Here is a 25,300-nt window from a genome sequence, read left to right on the forward strand (position 1 = left end):
AACACTTTTACCAGTGAAGGCTGTTGAGGTTTGCCCTTGGGCATACAGCTGCTTTCTCGCTCCTTCTAAGCAGCTATGGTGGTGGTGGCTTCTGGCTCAGTTTTTAAACATTTTCCTTGACCAGTTAGATCTTAGCTGTTGTTAGGCTTTTACCTTGGTAAAATACATGATAATGTACAAAGCTAACAGTCATGGCAGCCTGTATTTAATCTTCATTACATGTATTATATTAACCCTCAAAGCTAGACAAGCCGGCTATATCATCTTTATAGGCAGACAAAATACGATACTTGCCTCCAAGTGTTTGAAGTACTTATACAATCTAGTATCCTTGAATTTGCATCCAGCCCAGATGCCCTTGGGCAGGTTTATGCTCTCTATTGTCCTTTCAGCTTCCCTTCACTATAATTTGAACTAGTTGACAGTACTGCATTTGCTGTGCAGTGTGTATATGTCCTTTTTTTTCTTATAACATCACTGTCTGTCATGTATCCCCCGGAAGGTGGCAGCATTTCATTAGTGAATGTATTTTACAGAATCATAGAATGATAAGGTTGGAAGGGACCTTGGAGATCATCTAGTCTAAACCTCAGCATAGCCCATATGGGGACTGAACCCATGACCTTGGCATTAGCAACACCACACTCTAACCAACTGAGCTAAACCTGCCCCCTAATTTATTAAATACTACTTACTCTTTTCAGGATAAGAAATGCCACAGGAGCAGAATCATATTTGCTTTACCTTCACAGCTGATTAAATCATTACGGCCAAACTTCTGAGGGCTTAGCATGCCTGGCTGCAGTCAAGACTTTCAGAGTATACTGACTTGTCATTTCCCTTTGCAACTTTCAAGAAAGCTGGGGATGCTGTGTGGCCAAGCTGCTCTGTTCTCAAATCTGGCTTTGAAATTGAAATGGGAATGGAGCTTTCTTGAAAATTTGTCTTAGGGCCTTCTTGTCTGGTATCACAACACTTCCATATCTTTCTGATGTGCTGACCTATTTGTTTCAAATGAAGTACTGTTTTCCTGTTGCTGTTTCTATGCTATCAACTTAGTGCTCAAAACTCATCACTTAAAGAGACCGTCACTTTTAGTAGAAAGAGGCATTTTGCACAGTCATTGCTAGGCAAGGATCCTTCTGTTACAGACTCCAGGTCTAAATGAAATTTGGCTTACAAACCTTGCCCTGCAGGAGGATCTTGTCCATTATGTGCAGATAGTCCTCTGGTAAGTAATGAGCTCACAGAGCCAAGTTAGAGGTTTGATTTCAAGAAATGCTACATGTTGCAGGTATTAGTTTAAAAGCAAATCTAAAATGAAAATCCTTTAAACCCTTAAAACTTCAAAGAAATTATCCCATGCAGTTGCAGCTGGCTATGGGGGGGGGGTGAGGGGGCAGAATGAGGGAAGGAGTCCGTAATAGTACTTTTTTCTTTTTCTTTCTTTCTCTCTCTCTCTCTCTCTCTCTCTTTTTTTTTTTTTTTTTTTTTTTTTTTTTTTTTTTTTTTTTTTTTTTTTCTTTCTTCACAGTCTTTCATTCCTGGTTTCTTACCTGGAAGAAGCCAATGCCAGTGTTTCTGAATCAGTATTGCTTAATGCTTTTGAGATCTGCAGGTCACTCTTTGAGGCCTGTGATCTGGGAACAGGTTTGCTGTCTCTTAACTGAACGCTTCTTTCTTGTACCCTTGTCACAGTGCAAGTGTTAGACTGAGGCGGAATAGTCACGTTCCAAGTTGGGGAGTTTTTTGGAAAGGTGGAGAGAGCTGCTTGTAGTTGGAAAAAGGGAGCATTACATATGAGAGAGCGGGGTTTTTTTTTTTTTTTTCTTCCCCAAATGAGCTGTCTTGCCTCTTTGAGAGTGAACCTTCTGAAGTCCTCTCAGGCAGTTTGTTGGAATATCAAATCAGCCTCACTGCTAGTGGTATTCACAGCCCTGCTACAAAGCTGCCTCCAGGAAACTTTGAAGGTGGTTCTTGAACACAACAGGTACTGTACTTGGCAAGGAGTTTCTTGAGGATGGGGAAACAAGGAGCGTTTTCACGTTCTGAAGAAAGGAAGGACTTGCTTTCCTTCTGTCCTACTTAACATCTGCCTTTTAACCGGCTGAGGAAAGTAAGTCTCAGGCCCGCTGAGAGGAGGGAGGGCAAAGCCTCGCCTGGAACCGCGCGGTCAGGGTGGCGGTTGGGCGGGGGGTGATGGAGGCCCCTGGCGGCGGCTCCCGCGCGGCCGCGTCGGACCCGTGCTAGAGACGTCGGGAACGCTTTCCCTGACTAGGGGGAGACTCGCTTCAGCCAGGCCCGCGGGAGAGGCGGCTGGGGGGCCGCCCGCCTCTGTCGCCCCCGGAACGCGCCGGCCCGGCGGAGGTTTCCGCCCGGTGCACCAGCAACGGGACCGGAGGCGGAAGTGGGGGCGGCGGGCCGGGGTGGGTACGGGTAGCGCGGCGGCGGTTGCGCGGGCTGTGGCGGCGGTTGCGCGGACTGGGCCCCATGGCCTCCTCCTCTAGCATCGACATCGAGGACGCGACCCAGCACTTGCGGGACATCCTCAAGCTGGACCGGCCTGGAGGTGAGGGGAGCGGGGCTCGAGGGTGCGCGGGGAGGCCGCCGCCAGGGCGGTGCCGGCTGCACGGCGCCGGGAGCCGCGCCGCAAACCTTCCCTCAGCCGCTCGGGGAGACATCTGTACCCGGCCCTGGGGGCGCTGTGCCCACGCCGCTGCTGCTCAGAGTTCTCCGCCCCGGGGCCGAGACCTTCCCACAAGCTGGGCCTGGGGCCCCCGCAAACGGAACAGTGCTGCCATGAGCCGGCCGCTGGCTGCTTGCCTCCCCTGCGCCCACCACCGGGGTGCCGGAGGCATCGTCCTCTACTGCTCGGGTCGGCTGCTTCTGTCTGCGAGGTAACAGTGAGGGCAGACAGGGAGCCCCACTCACCCTGAGTCTCTTCCCAAGGAATGCAGGCCTTAGGGGCAAAGTTTTTGTACCAGCTGGGTAGGGATAAAAATCCAGTGACTGCCTGGTAGCTCAGATAAAATTCAGAGTACATTCTTACTTACAGGAGGCAGTATCTATTGTTGAACAGGGAGCGGGAGCCAAAGCTCACTTTTTCCAGTGCTTTCTGAATTCTTTTTTTCTAAGGAGTATCATTGTCTCTGAGTAGGTCAGCACAGTTCGGTCCTCAATTTGAGTCTCCCTTCCTTGTAAAAAAAAAAAAAAATGTTTTTTTTTCCCCACAAGTTTTCTTGCTGGACTGAGCACATTGGGCTATTCGGTCTCTCTGAGATCAGCAGTATTCTTGTCAGTCTCTTTCTTATTTGAATGTGAAATGAGGTTCTTATCACAAATGTCTCTCTAAAAGTGGTGGTGAATCTTCTGCTTTTACTTTGAGCGATTTTACTTCTCTGCTTTAAGTAGATTAATTTCTTTCTACCCATGAGCAATATCCATGGTAGACAGCAATGATCTTAGTAGTCAGCTGTAAAATACGTTCCAATTTCCTTTTAGTATAGTATCTCTCTCTCAGTCCCCCTCATAGCTTTTGAACCTTCTGGATTTTCAGTCTAATTTGATAGGGGTAGTGGTCTGAAGAAGACTGTTCCTAGATGTTTTGGAAAAACTTGGTGTCTGGAAAGAGGACAGAATTTCCGCCATCTTTATGCTCCCAAAAAGGGAAAGGCAAGGAGAACTTCATTTTAAAGTATCCCAAGAGTCAACAACAAGTCTGTCAGTACAAGTGAAGCAGTGCTAAAGCACTGCTACATGCACTGTCTTATGCTTGCTCAAAAAGATGAGAGCTTGGATACAGGATTGTTGTGAGAGTTGGGGAGGCACATGAGGTAAGATGCAAATCTATCGTAAGCTAGGTTTTGTTAGTTTTGTTATCCGTAGAGAAACTTGTACTTGCTTGAGGTAGTTTCTCTTATTTCTGTAACACTTGAATGTCCCAGGATTTTAATTCTAATATTGTAAAAATACATTTCTTCTGTATAATGCCAGGCTTTTTACTTGAAAGACTGAAAAGAGAACTCAGTGCTGTGATGGAGAAAGCTTGTCTCCTGAGCAATTCATGAACTGAAAGGAGGTGTCACGGTTGGGAAATGATTCAAGTTGTTTCTGCCTTCTTAAGGTGACTTGGCTTCCCCTAGAAGCAACTTCTTTTGCTGGTAGAAGGAAAGGAGATATTCATTGAGAATAGCTTGTATCTTTTCATTTTATTTCTTTGAAATTGGTTCTTAGTTGGGAGGAAAAGGAGCAAGTGGACTGTAAGTACCTGTAGTGCTCAGCAGGAAGCACTGCATGTGTAGTAGCAGAGACTTTAAAGAACTGGACAAAGTAAAAGCAAGAGTACTTGTTTGTTAACTGAAAGCCTCTGAAAGTCCTGTGAACACAACAAAGGGAAGTGAAACTGAGGGATCCATCAAAGCTTTTGAATGGGAAAGCGATGCCATGAATTGCATATATTGGGCCAGTCTTATCTGGCATAACAGCTGTTGCTGTCAAGATCCTCTCCAGTTCTAGATTCTGTTATTCCCGGAATTAACAAACTAAAATATCGCACAGAGAATAGTGTAGCTGCTTTCTGGGTCTCTTAACACTACGAAAATTTTGCCATACTGGATGCATGTAGTTATGAGCAACGTTATGTTATTCTGGGTCCTCTCAAAGCATGTGACAGCGATACTCCCTACTAGAAAGAGGTTACAACTGTCATAATACTTTCTTAGTTCTGCTGGTTTTGATAGTTATGAAAATGCAATTCCCCGCTTGTTCCCTGCCTCTCTTGACAGAGATTTCACTTGATTTCACTGTACCAGGTGAGGAAGGCCAGTGGTCTCTTGGGGTACATTAGGAAGAGTGTTGCCAGCAGGTCGAGGGAGGTGATTTTTGGCCCTCTTCTCAGCCCTGGTGAGGCCTCATCTTGAGTTCTGTGTCCAGTTCTGCACTCCCCAGTACAAGAGAGACATGGAAGTACTGGAGAGAGTGCAGTGTAGGGCTGCAGAGATGATCAGAGGGCTGAAGCACCTGAGGAACGTCTGCAAGAGCTGGGCCTGTTTAGCCTGGGGAAGAGAAGCCTGAGGAGGGATCTTATCAATGTGTATAAGTACCTGAAGGGAAGGTGTCAAGGGGACAGGGCCAAACTCTTTTCAGTTGTCCCGTGTGACAGGACAAGAGTCAATGGGCAGAAATTGAAGCACAGGAAGTTCTGCCTGAATATGAGGAGGAATTTCTTCACTGTGAGAGTGACAGAGCAGTGGAAGAGGTTGCCCAGAGAGGTTGTGGAGTCTCCTTCTCTTGAGATATTCAAAGCTTGCCTGGATGCAACCCTGTCTAACATGCTCTAGATGACCCTGCTTGAGCAGGAGGCTTGGACTAGATGATCTCCAGAGGTCCCAACTAACCTTACCCATTCTGTGATTCTGTACATCATTCACAACTTCAGTAGCTCTTGCTCTTTTTTTGGGAAACAGCATGATTAAGTCATTTGCCTCCAAACTGAAGCATGACTATTCTTCTGAGCTGTAGACAGGATGTTGATGCTGGGATTCTGGGCAGAATCCTTTAATCTGTACTGAAATCTCTGTTGATAGTAGGTGTTAAATAGGTTCACCCAACTCCCATGACATTTATCAGGGACGTATTCAGTTTAATACAAAATAGCGGTGCAAGTTTTATGGGAGCAGGAAGCATTCTGTATCTTGGATTGTTTTTCTAAAAAGGTAATGAATATGACTGGCTCTTTTTTGTCTTTGATGGCCAGTACTAGTGTGAGTTAATGCTTGTTTTTGTTTGCATGCTTACTGAAGATTGAACCTCTTCCCTTCTTTCATGCCTTCAGGGTTGCATGCACACTACACCTCTGCCTGGATCCCACTAAGATGGAGTGATGGGCTAAGCACAGTCCTGATGTCAGTGTATTGTTATTGTGTCTACCAGTCTCCACGGAGTGTTTTCTTTTTCCACCTCCCATGGAGCTGACATGAGTGTCCTACTGGCAAGCATAAAGAAAGCTGAGATGCTTATGTCAGCCTTTCCTGTTGTTGCAAATAGAGCAAAGAACGTAGATGCTTTTTGCATCATCTCTGTTTTGCAGCCTACGATGTTTTTGCTGGACCATTTGCGATGTTTTTTTGGACCATTACAGCTGATGGAAGTTGCTGCAACTGGATGGGTATCATGTGCCCAGAAGAATTATTGGCACAGTCTTAATCCTGCAACAGCAAGCGCAAATGCATTAGGTGGTTACAGGATTGCTTTCTGTGGCCTGAAGTTTTCTTGTACAGTGTGAGTGCAGTTGCTATTTTCTTCATACAGTGCAGTCCAACTTTGTGGTCCAGGTGCGTGCTCAATCAGTCTCTGCATTGGGATACCATATAGCTGCACCTGCTTTTGATGTTCATTGTGAAGTTCCTGATTTAATGTCTTTGTTCGTAAACTGGGAGAATTCTGAAGAATAAATAGTAGCTGCAGTTACTTCTATAGGTAACAGCATTTATTCTGATATATTAAAGCTATTAAACCTCTTTGGTAATTTGAAGTTTGCCGTGTTTTCAAGGGACATGTCTTTTGCCCACAGTTCTGTTTAGGTTTGTTATATGTGCCAGTAAGAGTAGAGCTTCTGGTCCTGTGAGCGGCCATTTTACAAGAGCTTAGCAGCAGTTGTTTCCAGGCAACACTACAAAAATTTCAATTTTCAAAATCAGTGAAAATTTCAAGCAAGTTTTTTTTTTTTTTTTTTTTTCCTCTGAGATGAATGACTTTGACTTCTGTGTATTGATGTGACAGTGCAGACAGACTGGGCACACTTTCCAGTACATACTGTCAACTCTTCACCTTGCTGATAAAATACTGAGAGAGAACATTTTCCTTCTAACAGAATATTTTCTATTTGTCCCCTTCTAGAAACGCTCAGAAAGTGAGGAAGGAAATAAGGGTCCTGGGATTAAAATGCAGCTTGTGCTAGGCCAAATATATGAAGTCAGGATGCATACACTCTTCAAAGCAGAGCTGGAATTCTGAACACAGGCTAGTTTTACACAGAATTTGTGGGTGCTTTAAACCTCTATCTGACTAGAAAACCAAGGAAAAGATATGGGAGTTCCATGGGCTCAGCTGCACAGTTTGTAGCTGAGTTACTGTAACACCTGGACTTCGAAATCAGGTCTTGTAGTCAAAAGCCGTTTTTGGAAAGTAATAAATGTATTATTTCCAACCATCTCCAAATGTTGCAGCTAACCACTGTATTTACTTACTGGAATTCAGAAAGCTCTCAGCAGCTATGACAGTTAGAAATAGATCTTTCAAGACCCCTTATATTTGGAACTTGAATGTGAGATCAAGGCCTGAACCAGCTCAAGCTTTTAGTCTCTCTGAGTCAAGAGTATTCACTCCTTGAACCTGATGAGTTACTTGTTCCTGTTCATTTGTGTCTTTTTCTGATCTTTTGGGGTTGCTTAATGTAAGAAAAGGGCTGTGACTCTGCTCTTTTACATGGAGTTAAGTTTCTTATAGGGGAGCTATCTTGCACATCTTTTTTTAGAGCAGAGTATTTTTTCCAACTAATTCATCATATTAGTACAACTGATAGATCAGTGATACCTACCAAAAAAAGAAAAATGAAGTAGTATACTTCACACAGCACTATGCCTTTTTAAATAGATGTTGTGCACAGTTGGTCATGCTTTTCCCTAGGTTCAGTAAATGAGAACCAGAGATCATCAAATTCATACAATGGAGACCTGAATGGACTGCTGGTGCCTGATCCCATTGTGGCTGCAGATGGACCTTCTTTGGCTAAGCCAGTGCATCGCAGCATTTCTCTGGGAGTCCTGCAGGAGAACCAAGTCATGTAAGTGTTGTCCAAGAAAAGTTGAGAGAGTGAAGAGAAAACAGTGAAAAAAACAGTTCTGGGGAGCCTAGGTGGTGGGACTCTAACAGTGAGTTTTAGCTTGAACTGAGCTGGTGGTTGTGAGTTGATGCTGTTGACCACAGGTGTCAGAGCTCTGGCTTTTGTGATGGTGGTCCATGGAGCCTCATATCCTTGCTGTTCAGGAAATGAAGAACACTGATGGAGCTGTTCAGGGAGAAGGGGAGCAGGACTGGCCAAATGATGGAAATAGCAAGTCAGGATGTAGTTATATTAGTAGAGCTCTGGGTGAAGCTTAGTGTTCTTGCATAGAACTCCAGCTAGACTGTTTCAGGCATGCAAGTTATCTGAGAGGCAACTTACACCAATTTGCAGGGGAGACCACATACTTGTCATAGTATTTATTTCCCCATAACTTAGAACAGAACAACTGATCCTGAACTGAATTCCTACCTAATTCTCTGCTGAGTTGTGAATATAAATAGGTGTATTTTGGAATGCATGCACATATTTGCTACTTAAATACTAAAGAGCAAGAGCATAAGCATGTAGAATAATTAGGATTTTTTCTGCCATGCGAGTGATAACACAAATCATACACACTGCTATCATACGTCAGTCTAATCAGTGTGATACTTGTGTTTATGCGCTTAACATTAGACCTCATGTAAGTAGTTTTTGTTTCACTTCTCTGTTCATAGTTCTGAGAGAGGATGCTGTGAGAACTGTGAGTAATGTGCACTGCCGCTGCTGATGTTCAGCTGTTGACTTTGGTCTTTGTGCTTTTTAGTGGTGGATAATGATCCAAAGCTGCTTTGACCAAATGTTGGTCTATATTCAAACCAAACAGATTAATGGGCTGAGAGAGGAGACTGGAGGCTTTAAGCTGAACAAGCCAGGTACTTAACACTCATAGAATACTGAGATACATTGAGAAGGTAGATTCTTAACTGAAAATAGTTTTTGTTTTAGTTGCTCAGCTCAAACCCACTAGGTGCACAGATATATCTTCTGCAGTGCTGTTTAAGATTACGGATACCAAATAGCTAACCTCTGTTTATCCAGTTTCTGTGAAGTCCTTTGTGATTTTTGCCCTTTGTCTTTCTTAAAAGCTGCCTTTCCGGTGAYGACAGCTCCACTTGCGTAGTGATATCAGCAAAAGATGTGGAGATAGTGGCCAGCAGTGATTCCAGCATCACCAGTAAGGCCAGAGGGAGTAACAAGGTAAGTAACAAGGGAAAGTATATTTCTATTGGTCACATTAGCTCAATGAATGTTCCCACTATTTTAAAATAGAAATAACGATCTTCTTTCCTGTATTGTAGGAGCTTATAGTTACATAGAATTTTGTTTCAGAGGTTACCAAAGGAAAAACAAATTGGAGCAGTATCTTACGATTGATTATAGAGTCTGGCTATGTTACTTTCTACTTCTCAGGAATAAGTTCCATGGCATAAGTGTAGGTTCCTGTGAAAGTGCCCTTCCTGCACTCACTGTTGATTCTTTCTTTTATGGTAGATCTTGAATATGGAGTGAGAGTTGCTTTTAATAGCTTGTGTGCATCAGTCCTGCTGAGGGCTCGAGCTGGCAGATCAGAGCTGCAGGAGAACCAATATTTGGAACTTAGAACTAGTTTTGTATCAGAGTACTAGCATGTGCTCAGAATAATTGGTATTGCTCAGGAGAGAAAATCCTGATCTTGGTCCTCTCAGCAGTTCCTTATTGTGTCATTTTGTTCCTCGATGTGTGCTGAATTAAGGGAACTCAGAAATCATAAATGAATACCTTACTGTATTGTTCTTTTTTTTTTCATGGATAATACTGAAGACACTCACAGATGAGAGGATCACTGCCAAGACTTCTGTAGTATTTCTTAATCCTTTACTTGCAGTAGCAGTCTTTATCAAATAAGGGCAGGACTCAGTTTCTTTGCAGCAATATGAAAACTGAAGAGCAAGCAGCATGCACCAAATATGTTTCTATATTTCAAAAATATTTCCAGAAACTGGGATACGAAACATGGCACTAATAAAGAGGTGAAGACTACTTTGCTATAGTTGAAGGTAGAGTGTTGTTCTGCAGTAATTCTGAGTTGCCTTCCTCCTTGCAATGGAAGGAAATAGTCATCAGCCTCTAGAACTTTGAATATTTAGGGCTCGGCTACTTGAGATTCAATATGCAACTCTGCTTGCCAATTCCTACTTCTAAAAGTTGCCTGTTGAGCATTATTGGTCCTTTTTTAGAGGAAGTCATGTATTTGGCAAATTTATTCCAGACCCTTCTAATTTTTTTTTCCCCTCTCTTGAGCAGGTGAAAATACAGCCTGTTGCTAGATATGACTGGGAGCAGAAATACTACTATGGCAATCTGATAGCTGTTTCAAATTCATACCTGGCTTATGCCATTAGAGGTGAGATATCTTCCAGTCTTGGATGTGATTTGTATTGATTTACTCTGCACATCTCTAAAAGAGGAGATATGTACCTTGGAAGAAGGTATCTGGCAAAAAGTGAAACACTTATTGTAATACCCAGATCAGGGTGCTGTTGTAGTGAGAATACAAATGAGGCTAGAGCTATAGGGGAGGGAACAGTTGATAGTGTAAGAGAGCTTTCATTAAGAAAGAAAGCTTTTCTGAAATTTGAAATATAGGAAAAAGAAGGACTCAGTAGGGCTGGGAAAAGGCTGGAGGATTGCATTGATTTCACTGGACAGCAGTCTGTTCATATTCACTCTAGTGAAATATATCTATAATGAACAAGTTTTTCTTGTGCTAAGCACAGAAACAGGCCCATGGTAATTTGAGCAGCTAGATGCTTGAAATAGACTTGCTTAAATAAACTTTGATTTGAGTTTAAAGCTAAATTTGGAGAAGGCAAAGAGCAATGCAGATGGATTGTGTTTTGGAGTAGGGAAGGAGAGGAAGGCAGAACAATGCAGGGAAAAATTGTTTCTCAAAATATGTGAAACAAGTGAACATTTGCTCATCTGCAGTGTCTCTTTCTGCTCTGATACAAGCACAGATTTGGGGGCCCATTCAGCTCCTTCCTTTCTTCTTAGAATGGCACCCCATCAGTTTGTCTGGTCTTTTACAAAATCTGCTACTCTGTTTCTATGTTTTATCTAACTGAGGTTATTCTGGAGTAGCTGTTCTTAAGAAGTCTAGCCCTTTTGTGTTGAAGCCTGGGTGCAATAAAATCCGGAAGATTGAGTGATCTATCAGGGCTGACTTGGGCATCCAGAAGTGGAAACAGAAGGGTTATCATAAGCCAGCCTGCATTATAATGATGCTTGTCTGAAATGAAGAAGTTGGAAATTTTGGTCTGAACATGTACACCTTAGGGCATTTTCTTCTTAGCTATGCAAGCTAAAAAACAGCACTTTTTCCAAAGATGAATGTTTATGATTTTACATTACCCTTATAGAAGATGTATTTGAGTTACGTGTGCCTCTGTGACTCTTTTCTCCAGTTACTGAAAATCAAATTACAGTTAAAATTAATCCACAGTCACTGGAGGTCAATCCTGGAAGTCTGATAGCCTTGTCATCAGCTTGTGATAAAGATTTATGCCTTGCATTTAATGGAAGTCTTCCATGAGAAGAATGCCGTCCTTGGTGAGCTGTGATATCAGAGCTTGTTGTAAAGAAACACTGCAGTGGCCTTTCTGTTTTGGAATGAACTTCTACTGAGTTTTAAGTAGAATAACTCAGAATTTGTAGTGCTCAAAAAACTGTAAGAGATGAAGGAAATTGAGCTCCCCTTAAAAGGCAGGCAAAATCATTCTTCTGTTGCAGCAGTTCCCTTCTTCTGTGCCAAAGTTGAAAAGTGCAGTGAATGTTTGTGCATGTCCTGGGTCTCAAAAGGGTTTGTTAATGTGGCATCTATCGGCATGGATTTTTCAGTGTGTCACCAGTGACAGCTGATGGCAGGATGGAAGTAGGAAATGATGGACTAGTCACTGAAAACAAAAGCAATCCTATAGGGAAACTGCACAGATGAATGGTAACATCTTTCTGTCTTTTCTGCAGCTGCCAGTAATGGCTCCGCTATGGTGCGGGTGTTGAGCGTCAGCACTGCTGAGCGTACCTTGCTGAAAGGATTCACAGGCGGTGTGGCAGACCTGGCTTTTGCCCATCTCAACTCCAACCAACTGGCATGCCTGGATGAGGCTGGCAACCTTTTTGTCTGGCGTCTGGCCATGGATAAAGAGAAAATTCAGTATCTTGTCAAAGCAAGCCTCATATCAATGCCTGTGTAATGGTTAGATGTGAATGCAGCCTCAAAGTTGCAGCTCGTTTCGTAGCCCTTTCAGAATATCAGCTTGCAGAAGGGAGGTTGGTAGTTCTGCCTATCTGACAGAGTATCAAAGAAGCATCCAGTCAGTCAACCTGTGCCTGTACTGAAATTCTTGGAGTGACATTGCAGTGCTCCTCCTGGCCTAGGCAGAAGTAATTAATGAGGAGGACTTTAGCATCAGTGGTTTGTGCTAGCTGACCTTACACCTGGACAGTGTCCATTTGACCACATGACAAAGCTTGTTACTCACATTTGTCTAGTCCTAGGTCTTTCTCTCAGTTGCTTTTCTGGGGAGGAAGATGTGACACTTGCCTCCTGCTCACTTAATTTCCTTTCACAGCTGTCATCCTTGTTCTTTTGATGGTCTTGAAATTGATTTTAAGGTTTGATTGATTACCATAAACCTTTTCTTTGTAATTGCTAGCAGTGACTGCTCAATGCTTTTGGGAAGCACATCAGTCTATAGATAGTGGTATTTTAGGTGTGTCTTCCTATTTTTTTCATTGATATATACAATCATTTCAAAAGGAACTGAAGCAAAGTTTATTGTAGTTTAAGATTTGATTTGTATGGATGAACTGGAGCACTCAGCCTAGGGCAGCATGGTAGCTTTTCTGTCTTTCTTTGCTATTTATTGTTGTTGTAATGCAGATGAAATCATTAAACTTATCTATCGACAGTTGTTTGGATCGTACGTTGAAATGTAGCTGTTTACTTCTGTTGTGCTTATCCTGGTCTTACCCGCAGCCAGCAAGTGAAAATTAGGAAAATTTAACTTTTGTCATCTTAACTCTTTTCTACCACGGAGAAAAAGCTAGCCTTCCTTCTTTCTTAGTAGAATCCTTTTAACTGATTTCTCTTTGAATCTGTGATCTGAAAAACTTGATGTCTAATAGTATTTGGCAGAGGACAACAACTGAAAAGATTATTGCTCAGCATCAGTAACACAAAATGTTGTATGTTCCTTAACTGTGGTGATCAGAGAGGAGATCTTAGTGAACATCAAACGACCTGACAATACCCCATTGAACACTTCTCGAAGAATCATCTGGTGTCCTTTCATCCCAGATGATAATGAGGAGAGTGGTGAAGAGGGAAGTCAAACATTGGCATTGTTGCACGAAGACAGGGTAAGGAAATCTTGGTTGAAACATTCCTTCTTGGTAGAAGGAGAGGGGAATGAAGGGAAGAGCTGTCATGGGTGAGTGCGGAGGAGTGAAGAGGGATACCCTTGCGGGAAGGTGAAGGGAGGGGAGAGTGCACCATCACAAGAGCCCATGTGGTTATAGGTGTAGTGGGTTCTGTCTAATCCAGCTGGGAATCCTCCCATAAAGTAAGGGGCAGGACCTCTCTTTTTGCAAGAGAGGTCATGCTTATCTCTCTCAGTGGCTCAGGGGAAAGGAAAGTGGCAACTTCTGCCCATCGCCAAATAAAGGGGTCTAACATAAACAAAATGTGGAGTGCCAGAGGCATCACTCATCTCCATGCAGGCTGAGTCAGTACCAAGGTGGGGGAAAGACTGGTGAGCAGCAACTGCAACTGCCACAAAAAGCTGCCTATACTAAGTACAGCTGGGTACGGGAAAGCTTCTCGTGGCAAAACCATTTGAAACTGGGAAGGTTTTTATCACATATTTGCCATTGGACTAGAAAGTCAGGTAAGAATGTAAGAAATTCTTGACTGGATGAATCCAATAGTTATAGAAATAAGCTTGTGTACATGCATGTCTATTTTCCAGGCAGAGGTGTGGGATTTGGACATTATTCGAACAAACAACAGCTCTTGGCCAGTGGAAGTGCCTAGCATCAAAGAAGGCTTCATTGTAGTGAAAGGTCACAGCACGGTAAAAATCTATTCCTTTTGTTCACTACATCTAACATCAAGGAAACAGGGGTACTTACAGGGAGGAAGATTTTTCTCCCCAAATAACAGTTCCAAAACAAGTAGTAAGTCATCTATCTGGCATGACTACACATTGCAATTAAATATTAGATATCAGTAAGTGATACAAATAAAGCAAGAGGAACTGTACTGAGCTGAGCTGAAATTCTTGACTTCTTGTTTGACCAAGATAGTGCATCCTGTGTGGGGCTGTGTATGGCAGGGACTTCCACATCTGTTTTGGGCAATTGAGATGGGCAAGAGTATCATTCCTGAAATTAGGCTTACGGGTCAAACTTGTTCACGTTTTAAGACTAAATGAACAGCAATGATAAATAGCTCAACTTTTTTCCATAACTCACTTTTTTTCCCCCTCTCTGTTTGGCATGCCCAGTGGGCATGGCCATTGAATTTGGAAGTGAAGTGAGGCATCTCACATTTGTCAGAATAAGAGTTAACTCTCCAACCCTCCTCAACTTACTTCTTTATCTCAGACTGAGAAGGCCACCTCTGGAGGGATGTTGTGTCAGACCATTAAAAACTTTTGCTAGTGTAACTAATCAAAGAAGAGTATAAATATTCAGGCTAACTCCTCTTGGGGACTTAGTGTTCTCCCCTATGCTTGAATTTCTGTAAAAGTTTGGAGCCCTCCTGACATCATAGCGTATTAAGGGTCACATAGGTTCTCTTTTGATTTTACAATCTCAGAAGATAAAAAAATATGCCCTGTCAGCTCTATGAAGGGATAAGTTGCCTGGTGAAGTGTGTATTAGAGGTATCCTTCCTGTTTGAAGACAGTATTATTTTTTTCTCTTGATGAGTTATTTTGTAACCTTTCTCTCTCTCCCCAGTGCCTGAGTGAGGGAGCACTTTCTCCAGATGGAACTGTGTTGGCCACAGCAAGCCATGATGGTTTTGTCAAATTCTGGCAGATCTATATTGAAGGGCAAGATGAGCCAAGGTAATTGGAGAATTAGAAGTTGAGGAGTGTTCAAATAGAGAACAGCAATTTCTCTCTAAGACTTTTTCTTCTTACAAAATCACTCTCGTTCATTATGAAGATACAGGGTGAATGTTTATGAAGTACTTTGTGGTTGAACAGTGCTGTTATATCACTGAATATCACACGTGCTTAAAGTTAGGTGAACTTCAGACAAAAGCAAAGAGCTACGTCTGGAAACATGAATCTTGTGCATTGTGCACACTGTGACCAAACTGTTAAACTGTCCTGCACATGCAGAATGCTTCTCTGAGCTGCTCCTCTCAATGTTGATGTTTTTTATATATGATGTCATTTTTGAAACACCAAAGCAAAGGCAGCTTGCTCTTTTTTGGTCACAGTCTGTGGCTGTGTGGGGTGTGATCCCCTTGTCAACTTACATAAGCCTGTAGTCAACTACCAATTGATAACGCTTGGTTGAATAGTGCACTATATCAGCAGTCACCAAGTGATAAGATGTTCAGAGCCCATTTTTTAATCCCCCCTGTCCCACCTTCAATAGTCCCTGCATTCTTGCTGTTTTCTCATTCTCTTCTAGGTGTCTTCATGAGTGGAAGCCCCATGATGGTAGGCCCCTCTCCTGTCTGCTCTTCTGTGACAACCATAAAAAACAAGATCCAGAGTAAGTCCCCAATCTTTAGTGATATTTTCCAACTCTGCCTTTGGAGATTTCCTTGTAATTGCATTGTATTTGTACAAATTTAACTTTGTGACAGGAACAAATCCTATTCTGTTTTTGCAATAAGTTATCTAGTGATGGAAAAACAAGACACTGGAGCAGAGTCTAAAGTTACCTTAACTCTAATGTCAATTCCAGGACTGTGAAGAGCTAAGCAATGAAAATTCTGAGTCATAGAATCTTTTCAGGTTTGTAGTATGGTCAATTTTACCTGGCCTGTTATCAACTGCAGTAGAAATTTGATGGACAAAAAGAGCTTTCTTACTATTATTCTTTCTTTAGACAGTTATAACCTTATGGCTCTTGGGAGCTGAGAGCTATACTGTTTCTTTAATGTGCCTCAGAAGCAGAAATTTTCTGAGAAGTTTAAGACACTGTTTGTCAAAACCAACCATGGGCAGACTATGAGAAACTTCTCTGTGAAATGTCCTTTTGGGAGAGACCAGATCTTTAAGGTAATCTATTTGTGTTGTACTGGCAGGGTTCCCTTCTGGAGATTCCTTATCACAGGAGCAGACCAGAATAGAGAGCTGAAGATGTGGTGCACTGTGTCTTGGACCTGTCTGCAGACTGTCCGGTAGGTGTTGATGTGGTGGTTCCACTGATCAGTTATATTTAGTTTGACAAGTTGGTGGATCATAGTAAAGTTTAACCTTTTAGGTTTGCTTGCTTTGCAAAGGTGATCCTTAACCTCTAGAATCTAGCCCCAGCTAGTGTCTCTTCTTTTGTGAATCTGGCATATTTGTTGAAAGATATGAGGGCTGTGATAGAGTGCCAGGTCAGACTTTGGTAGTGCAAGTCCCGTCATACAGACACACAGGTGTTACCAAGACCTTTTGTCCCCACTTTGGTCTGTAGAACACAAATGTACCTGTAGCCTTAGAAATGGAATTCCAAATAGCACTCCGTGACTGCTTTCCTCTCTTTTAAATAGATAAATAAATAAATCTATTCAATAACTAGCTTAGCATCTCCTCCTGTTATTGCTTTTTCTGATTTAAAGAATTAGAAGCTGCTATTTTGACATAGCTGAAGAAGACTTGTTTGCTAAGCCCTATAGCTCCAGAAATTCAAATTCCTTTTCAGTTCATCTTTTCCCTCAACTTGCTAGGTTCTTTTATTTTACTCTTCTGCTTGTGGGTCCTGAGATCTCAGGTAACATACACACGTAAGACCATTCCTGAATTGTCCTCCTAAAATGAAAAGAATGTGACACACAGCTGAGTACTGATTTTTCCATATCATACAGCAAAAGGTCAGAGTCCTAAGAAGGTTGTTCTGGTTTGGTGGATCTCTGGCTTTAAACCTGTAGTTTTGAGCCTTGTCCTCCTATGAATGTGGAACAAGTTAAATAACTACAAACTGTCATTTTGCATTTAAATGTTCAGAACCCATAATTAGATCCTGTTCTGTGATCTCCCTACTGAATTCTTAGCTGATATAAGCACTGATCTTTGTGCTGATGTTTTCATTCCAGTGGGTGGATGCACTGTAATGCTGTAAACTCCTTAAGATGTTTTTTAATGAATTCACTCATAGCAGTTGTTCCTACTGTGCTGATTGCCTTACTTTTTGCATCCCCTTCTTGTTTGTTGATATAGCTTTTCTCCAGACATCTTCAGCTCTATGAGTATTCTTCCCAGCCTGAAAGTCTGTCTCGACCTCTCCGCTGAATATCTGATACTGAGTGATGTGCAAAGAAAAGTAGGTGGCTCATTTTTCACTGACCGTGTGGGTGACAGTGACAGAAGGAGAAATAGCCTTCTCTGTGACGACTTCTGCTCCTGATGTCTAGGCTTTGCACATTAATGGCTGAAAACACAGAGAGGTTGGCCTCAATTATTTCTCTGTAAGAGGACAATTAGTAACAATTTGGCTGATTAATCATAAGGAGCCTTAAGGATTATTTTTGAACATTAAAGCAAAGCTCTTGTTTGCAGGAACCTGAATGTGACACAGTAGGATTGAGTTTCTGAACAGCATTGACTCAAGCACTGTGCTTTTTATAGTCCCTTGGGCGTGCTGTTTCAAGATTTAATTGGTCAGACTTTATTTCTAATGTTATTCCCATGGTGGTCTTCCAGGTGGTCTTCAGATGCTGGGTCTTACAGTAGGAACTTGCGCACGCGCATGCACATGCACGCACATGCATGCACACACTCTGCTGTGAAATCCCAGTGGCTTACTGTTTCTTATTCTTCCAGGTCTTGTATGTGATGGAGCTGATGCAGAACCAAGAGGAGGGCAAAGCTTACTTTAGCTCTATCTCAGAGTTTCTCCTTACCCACCCAGTCCTAAGCTTTGGCATCCAGGCAGTGAGCCGCTGCCGGTTAAGGCATACAGAAGTCCTCCCAGCAGAAGAGGAAAATGACAACTTGAGTGTGGGTAGGTGACAAAGAATTTGGCTACTGCTATTTCTCCTCCTCTGTATTAAACTCCTACTGTACAGCTGGATTACTTCAGAGAAGCACAGTAAAGTTAGTTACAGGGGGCTTTCTGGAGGTCTCTGGTCCAGCCTCCTACTTTGAAGCAGAAATATTGCTAGCAGTAGAATAGGTCAACTGTAGCTTTATCTATTTGTGTATTGAAGGCCACCAAAGATGGCCGTTCTGTATGTGCCCTGGGTGTCCTGACCTAGGGCTGCACCATTCTTAGAGAAAATGTTTTTGTAATATGCAACCTGAACCACCCAAATTTCAGTTTATTGCCCCTACCCCTTACCATGCAGAAACTCCTCTGAGGTGTTTCTGTTACTAAAAGATAGTGCAGGGTTGAGCAGGATTGAGTAAGTGGAAGTAACCTTTTGGTTAAATTTAGGTTTGATTAAGGTTTAGGACTAGCTGCCTGGGATCTGGTGCTTGGAGGATCCCATAGCTTCCTTGCTCTTAGCAGAACACAGGCAGAATACTGCCCTACCTCTGGCATTGTAGGGCAGCCCTTCAGCACAGCCCGATGCAGGCTTACAGGAGCAACAGGGATCCTGGAAGAACTGGAACTGGCAGGATGTATTTTCTGTGACTGCTTGTCTGAGTAAACTGCTTAATTAAATGTGTGAAGTTTGAACTCATGATCTGAAATCCGGTTGATTGCTTCTGAAACGTATTGCCAGAGCTATGCCAGGATGTGAGAACAGTATGCACTTCAAGTTGCAACTTTTGGACAGAAAGGGAGAGATTCTTCTTTATTGCATCTGGAAGGCTTATTCCCAAGCTGTGGATTGAGACTCGCAAAGCTTCTTGCAGCAGAAATGAACAAGTAACTCCCTTTAGAGGGGAGGAGATGACAAATGTGGGGTTGCAGCGCTGAGGGCTGTGCTTTGTAAAAGGCTTCTTAGAGACACATGAGCTGTATTCTGGCAATTACTACAATGGATATGATACAGAATCCTGTGGAGAATTATCCCATGCAAGCTTCCTTCTTTACTGCTTCTCTTGGAGTGTTGGCTTGCTCCTGATTTTGTACCTTTCTGTCTTTCTGTTAGTAAAATTTGGAAAGGTGCTTTGAATAACATTATAGGGTTTTTTTTGTTTTTTTTTTTTAACATTAATGTATTTCCTGTAAATGAGACTTCTGGACTGTCAGTGTAGCTTTGTGATATACCTCTCAGTGCCTATTGTGGTACATAATCATTACAGTTAATTTGTGTTATTGTCAGCATCAATGACTCCTTGGTTCCCAAAGCAAAGAATATGAGTACTCTTTTTTTTTGTAGTGGCTTTTTGTGGAGAGTTAGGCTTGTCTTTTCTTCTCAGCCTCCTTAGCTTTCATAGCAGCAAGACTAATTCAATATTGGGTGAATGTTGTCAGCACTGGCTGATGGAAGGTTATTGCAGAGCTTTGCATAACTACTGTTGCTTAAAGCTGGGAAAGGTGGTTGAGTCCTAGTCTGAACTTGTGTGATGTAAGCCAGAGAATGTCGTTTAAAATGTATCCAACCAGTCACTTTAATAGTCAGAACAACTTGCTGGCAGTTCTAGACCACAGCTTCCTCCAGTTTTCCTAGCAAGGTGATTTTTACCCCCTGCCCGCTTGGGGCTTACTTGACTGCATTAGAGCAAATTTTATTGCTCTCACAGTGGAAAAGTAAAGTGAGCATAGGATACATTTTCCCATAAGAGGATAAATCTTCCTCTAAAGTGGAGAAGTGACAAAGCTGTATGGAGCTGTATTGTTCTTTGCTGCTGGTTCATCTACTGTGGAATTTTTCTAGTATTTTGTTTGCAGTTTCCATTCAAGTTCATGTTTTACTTTTGTCTCATTTCCAGAAGGTGCTCAGGGAGCTGGGGCTGTTGAGTCGGCAGCAGGTGTACTTATAAAACTCTTCTGTGTGCACACCAAGTGAGTATGCGTAGAAGCTACCATGGGCAGCTGTTCACAATGGTCCTAATCCCACACTGACCTGTAGAAATGAACTGCAGTTTACTTATCATTTCCTTCCACTGACAATAAAAACTACTTGAACCCATAGGAACTTCTAACAGTGATGACTGACTTTACCAGTAAGTGGTTCAGCATGGTGCCGTGACAAGCTATTTTTTTTTTTGTTGCTGCAAGCAGACAGCGACTTCAGAATTCTGCACATATGTATGTACCGGCAGCATCTTTGACATGCTCTGGGTGCCAGAACTGTTTGACAGCTGAATAAAGATCAGCTTTTACTTCTTCCCTCACAGGCAGAAAGCACTAAAGTGTATTTCACAGGAATCAGTTCTAGGAAGAGCAATCCTTGAAGCCTTAGGCTTCTGTTGGTGATTCATAAGCTAATCAGAGACACCTGATTTTTCTGCAGGGCCCTACAGGATGTGCAGATCAGATTCCAGCCTCTCCATAGTCCTGACATGGCTGCATCCATACCTTCCCATGGTTCTCATGAAGAATTTGGTGAGCATTTGTGTTCAGTGTGGCTTTGGTATTCTAGGCCTTTAAAGGTAGCTGAGGTGGACATGTTGGTGCTGATTGGTGGCCTGCTGGCATCTTTGGTTGCCTCTTTGTATTAGAGACATGTCATTGTATAAGGGGTTCTATGGACTAGCTATGAAAGCAACTCACTTGATTATAGAGCCCAGTATGAGTACAGAGCAAGGGGAACATGTTAAGCTAGGAGTGCTAATGCTTTGTGCACACTTGGGTTCACCTTCCTAGTTGATTTGGCACTGTTTCCAGGAACACAGTGTTGGCCTCTTGTCAGGCGGAAGAGATCTCAGTGACATCAGAGCTGTGGGGGTAGAGGAAACTAGGATGTCTGCAGTGTGCTGTCTTGGATCATTCACCATTCTGGGATGTGGCTGTCAAAACTGGCCTTAAATTCAGAGAAGAAGGGAAGTTTGCATCTCTTTTATTATTAAATCCTGACAACATCCACTCTTTGGCATACAAAGAGTAATCAAAAGACAGGATTTGCATTGCCCTTAACTTTGATTAGTTCAGGTGGATGTTGCAGGGTTTCTGCTTGTTGTCTTGGCATCTAGTACAATTGGCAATAGCATAAGTTTGTACTTTGTGGAATTAAAGCTTTAGCTTTTGGGAGAAGTTCCTGTAAATTTGTTTGTATTTATCCTTTGGAAGCCTTTCCAGACCATATGGCTGATCTAAGCACAGAAGGGCTGGGATCTGAAAAGGGATCTGTGCATGGCTCTCAACCAGACTTGCGGCGTATTGCTGATCTCCCTGTACCAGCAGACTTTCTTTCTCTCTCAAATGATGCCAAACCTAAGTTGATGACTCCAGATGCATTCATGATGCCGAGTACATCTCTTCAACAGGTAATCAGAGGAGAGCACTGTTACAAAGGGATAATTAGGATTTTGATCCTTTTGAATTTTTCCTAGGCTGTAATGACTCAGAGGGGCAGAACTAGTGAATGTAGAGCACGGAAGAAAAACTGCCTTGTGTAACCAACACTGAATAAAGACACGTTGGCCAGCCTAAAATGCCACGCTGGCCTAAGCTTATGTTGAGAGTACTCTATTTTGCTACAAAACTGCTGATGTAGCTGTGTTGTGTGAAAATAATGGATGTTTGTATGTGGGGAGACTGTTTTTACTGGTTTACTGTTTTTACTGTTTGAGGTTGTGGTTTAACTGTAAGGACAGAAAAACCCTGTCAGCTTCGTTGTCTCTGCATGTCCTGTTTGGCAAGATCCTTTGGGAATGCATGTCTAAAATAGTCATATCTTAGAAGGTGGAACTGGAACATCTACATAAGGTCTCCCAATCAACAGTCCAATAGTGCAGTGGGTTTTTAGCTGGATCTACTTTGAAGCTTGTCTGAATGGAAAGGAAACAGTTCCACAAGCTGAATAGCATCCTGTTGATTGCCGAATTGGCTTGCTGTAGGACTGATGCAGCAGGCCTTAACTTCTACTGCAGGCAATTCTTCTGTGCTTGCTCCATGGATTTCAGGATCAGGAAATAAGTGAAGTATTCCTCAGAATTTGCTGTATGAGAAAGGCACTAGAGTCTTTTGGTGAAGAGCCATAAGCAAGCATTTTCTCCTCAGTGGAGCTCCAGTGGAGTAGTTGGGAAAACAGTGGATTACTCTTAATGCTCTGTCACATGCGTGTGACTAGCATCATGGCCCTTTGGGCCCTGCTGGACATCTCTAGAGGCTGTCTGGCACTGTCAATGTTTGTTTGCCTACCTCAGTGCAGGTTTCTGCTGCCTCCTATTGGTTATGACAACAAACTTAAGGGCTGGAACTCGCTGTTTATTAGCCAAATCTGCATCCAAGCCTCATGCTAGTTTGTCTTAAATCCATTCAGATGTTCTTGTTTTACAGCCTGCTTGCATGTCCTCCCTTATCTCTGCATTGGATTTGTGACCATTGGTTTTCCCATGTGCTTTTAAAATTGGAATAAATGTATATAAGAAAATGTTTTAAAGAATATATATTTTTAAAAGTGATTTGCAACATAATTACAAGGGCTGTATTCAGCTGATGTGAAACTGTGCTGTTTGCAAGTGCTTTTGTTGCCTGCCTGTGAGAAATGGATTGTCAGCAGTTGTTTGCTGTGCTGACATGGTTCTTACAGGCAGTGGTGAAAGTGCTGATGAGCAGCACACTGTGTGCACATCCTCAGGCAGAGCTTCCCCCTCTAAGGGGGGAAATGACAGGTTGTAACCACAGCTTATACATGTGCTGGAGGAGCTTGCATGAGTATGGGCAGCACATGGAGGTGTGGAGAAATGGAGTTAGTGCTGAGATGGTTGAGATATGCCCACCCCTAGTGAGAAGTTGGGGAGCAAAGAATAAATTAAACTCCTCAAAAAGTTTTGATGTTGCTAGCAAAGTTATTGAGTGCAGAAGTTAATTATGTATCTGAGGGTGGATAGCTTTCCTGATGCAAAGATGAGCCGAGAAAGTAGAGAGATGTTGTTGATGAAGGGATGATTGAGCATACTGTTTGCTACAAGGACCAGCTTACTCTTCATTTTCAGTTTAAATTTGACTTTTCATTGTTACCTATTTCATGGTAAGCTTGTTCTTACTGGTACCAGCACCTGAAAGCATTGTAGTGTGAACCAGTCTTGGGTTTAGCTTAACCTCCACTATCCTGTAAACAGTGTTAAGAGCCAGAAGGTTGGCCAAATAGACTTTCACTGCTTTATACATTTGTGCATATGTCAGTGACCTCTATAGCTATTTTTTGGTAGCCAGAAGCAGCAGAGAGGTCAGCATATCCTGCTGTGCTGTGGTGGTGGTGTGCACTGCTAGCCAGCTAAGGTGAGCAATACCCCTTTCTGTGCATTTATGCATTCCCTTACCACCTTTTGGTAGTGCTTATGTAGCAGGACCCAAACCTCAGGCAGATTCTGGCCTCACTAGTGGCAACAGACCTTGACAGGAGCAGTCTAGCTTGAACAACAAAACGTGATCTGATGCTGAGCCCTGCAGAACATTCATTTGGGGACTACAGATGTGCCTAAAGTAACTTACTGTTCTCTGTCTTAGCTCAGTGCAAGCTGTCATGGTTCATATGATGGGGATGTATTGGGGCCTGCCTTTGACCAGCACCTGAGCACCCCAACAGTACAACTCTTCCAACTTTTTTGTTCTTCTTTTGACAAAGACTCTTTGGGAGTTCTTCTGGGACCAGTGTTCTAAGTTCTGCTGTTGGATTCTTTTCACATCTTGACCTCTGTATGTTTTCTTGTAGATCACTGTATCTCCAGGCAGTAGTGTCAGTTCCCTGACTGTAGTCACAGCCATGAGTAGCACTTCTGTCACTGACACCTCTATGCCCAGGTAAATAGAGCATTAAATATTCCTTTGCAGCTGAACTAATATTTCCTGTAGGGTGGAACAGAGCTGTAGTTTATCTTGCAGGAGAGAAGATTTTAAGCAGAGTTAGAAACTGGCCTGAGTCCCAGAGCCCCTATATGGGCAACTGTTTGCATCCCTAAGGCAGCTTAGAGCATGCCTGTTGTCATCCAGGGAGCTGACAATAGTTTCATTTGTGCCTCATAGGGATTCTTTTACTGCATCTCAACTTTGTTGCTTTCCATGCTTCTCCCAAAAGGCTGTCACTGTTTACAGGTATCAAGGCATCAAGGGTAATTGGGACTCTCAGGAAAATCTTACCAGGGATGAGGTGGGTTGAGCTGTGTAACTGATAAGGAAAACTTCGTTTCTAGGGTCAGAGAAAAAGACCAAGGACCTATTCTGTAGTGTCCTGTTTCTCCCTAAACTCCTCACAGTGTGAATTGAAGATATAATGGGTCCCTTGTCTCACTGACCCCTCAAAATCTAACACTTCCTCAAACAGGTTACAATGCCCCTCTTTTCTTTGTTTCCATTTAGACTTTCTTTGGCTTATGTGGTGATTAGGAGATGCAGTTGCTAGTTGACAGGGAGCAAGTGACCACAGAGTGAAGAGGGAAGAGCTTGGAGAAGACTGATGAAATTTGGATTGGGCCCTCTATTATCTGTGAATTGGCTCCTCCATTGACTTGTGAATCTAGACTTCTCGAGTGTTCAATGCGGATCTGTATCATTAAGTTGACTTGCCTGATTTGGTTTTGTCCATTCTGTACAGGGTGTCGGAAGACTTGACAGTAAGCCCCAAGATGCAGCTGGACACCAGCCTCACACTGAGTAGCAGTAGCAGCAGCCTTCAGACTAGTCCTAGGAGCCATTCAGTTCTTATCCCTGGCCTCCCTGACAAGCTAACATCAAAGGCACCTGTAAGGCTCCAAATACAACTTGCTTCTTTCTCCTCATGGGCTGTGGTAACTCTCTATAGGTTTTTGCAAACTGAAATGAGGTTTATTTGTATAATAGCAGGGCCAAGGTCTACACTTCAGAAAACAAAGCTGTCAGCACAGATCTGCAGCCTGGTTTATCAGTCTATTAATGGAGCTTGATCCTGCCACAAAGCAGGATGTCTCAGAAAACTACAGACAGCTCTAGCTTATGCTATCACTATCACAACGGTCAGAAGTGGTCAGTCTGTGTGTTGGGAGACAGTGCTACCTGGAAAGGTTTCTTCCTTCTTACTGGTCTTAGGATGTGAAATATTACTTCTTATTCTTAAATTTTTCTTTCTGAGTGTGATGTGATTGTGACCAAAACTTTAAGCTGAAA

The 25,300-nt window shown here is 42.7% G+C and overlaps 1 protein-coding gene across 2 annotated transcripts in view; it reads left to right on the plus strand.

Annotated features, from left to right (window-relative positions):
- The first annotated feature begins 2,410 nt into the window (after positions 1–2,410).
- The window catches only part of EDC4 (enhancer of mRNA decapping 4), a 39,607-nt gene continuing 16,717 nt past the window's right edge, over positions 2,411–25,300 (plus strand). Inside the window, exons 1-17 of one of the 2 annotated variants that reach the window (XM_085314437.1) lie at positions 2,411–2,569; positions 7,687–7,843; positions 8,974–9,085; positions 10,172–10,271; positions 11,891–12,080; positions 13,141–13,288; positions 13,897–14,001; positions 14,891–15,000; positions 15,578–15,661; positions 16,200–16,295; positions 17,320–17,422; positions 17,923–18,103; positions 19,984–20,056; positions 20,508–20,599; positions 21,284–21,480; positions 23,874–23,962; positions 24,753–24,900. In XM_085314437.1, coding sequence (XP_085170563.1) covers positions 2,491–2,569; positions 7,687–7,843; positions 8,974–9,085; positions 10,172–10,271; positions 11,891–12,080; positions 13,141–13,288; positions 13,897–14,001; positions 14,891–15,000; positions 15,578–15,661; positions 16,200–16,295; positions 17,320–17,422; positions 17,923–18,103; positions 19,984–20,056; positions 20,508–20,599; positions 21,284–21,480; positions 23,874–23,962; positions 24,753–24,900 — 2,064 coding nt within the window. In that variant the 5' untranslated portion in view covers positions 2,411–2,490. The remainder of the gene's footprint in view (positions 2,570–7,686; positions 7,844–8,973; positions 9,086–10,171; positions 10,272–11,890; positions 12,081–13,140; positions 13,289–13,896; positions 14,002–14,890; positions 15,001–15,577; positions 15,662–16,199; positions 16,296–17,319; positions 17,423–17,922; positions 18,104–19,983; positions 20,057–20,507; positions 20,600–21,283; positions 21,481–23,873; positions 23,963–24,752; positions 24,901–25,300) is intronic. The other variant, XM_085314438.1, reaches the window with a different exon arrangement.

This window comes from Rhea americana, unplaced genomic scaffold, assembly GCF_003343005.1.
Source record: "Rhea americana isolate MKP2758 unplaced genomic scaffold, rheAme1 scaffold_403, whole genome shotgun sequence".
Classification (NCBI taxonomy): Eukaryota; Metazoa; Chordata; class Aves; order Rheiformes; family Rheidae; genus Rhea; species Rhea americana.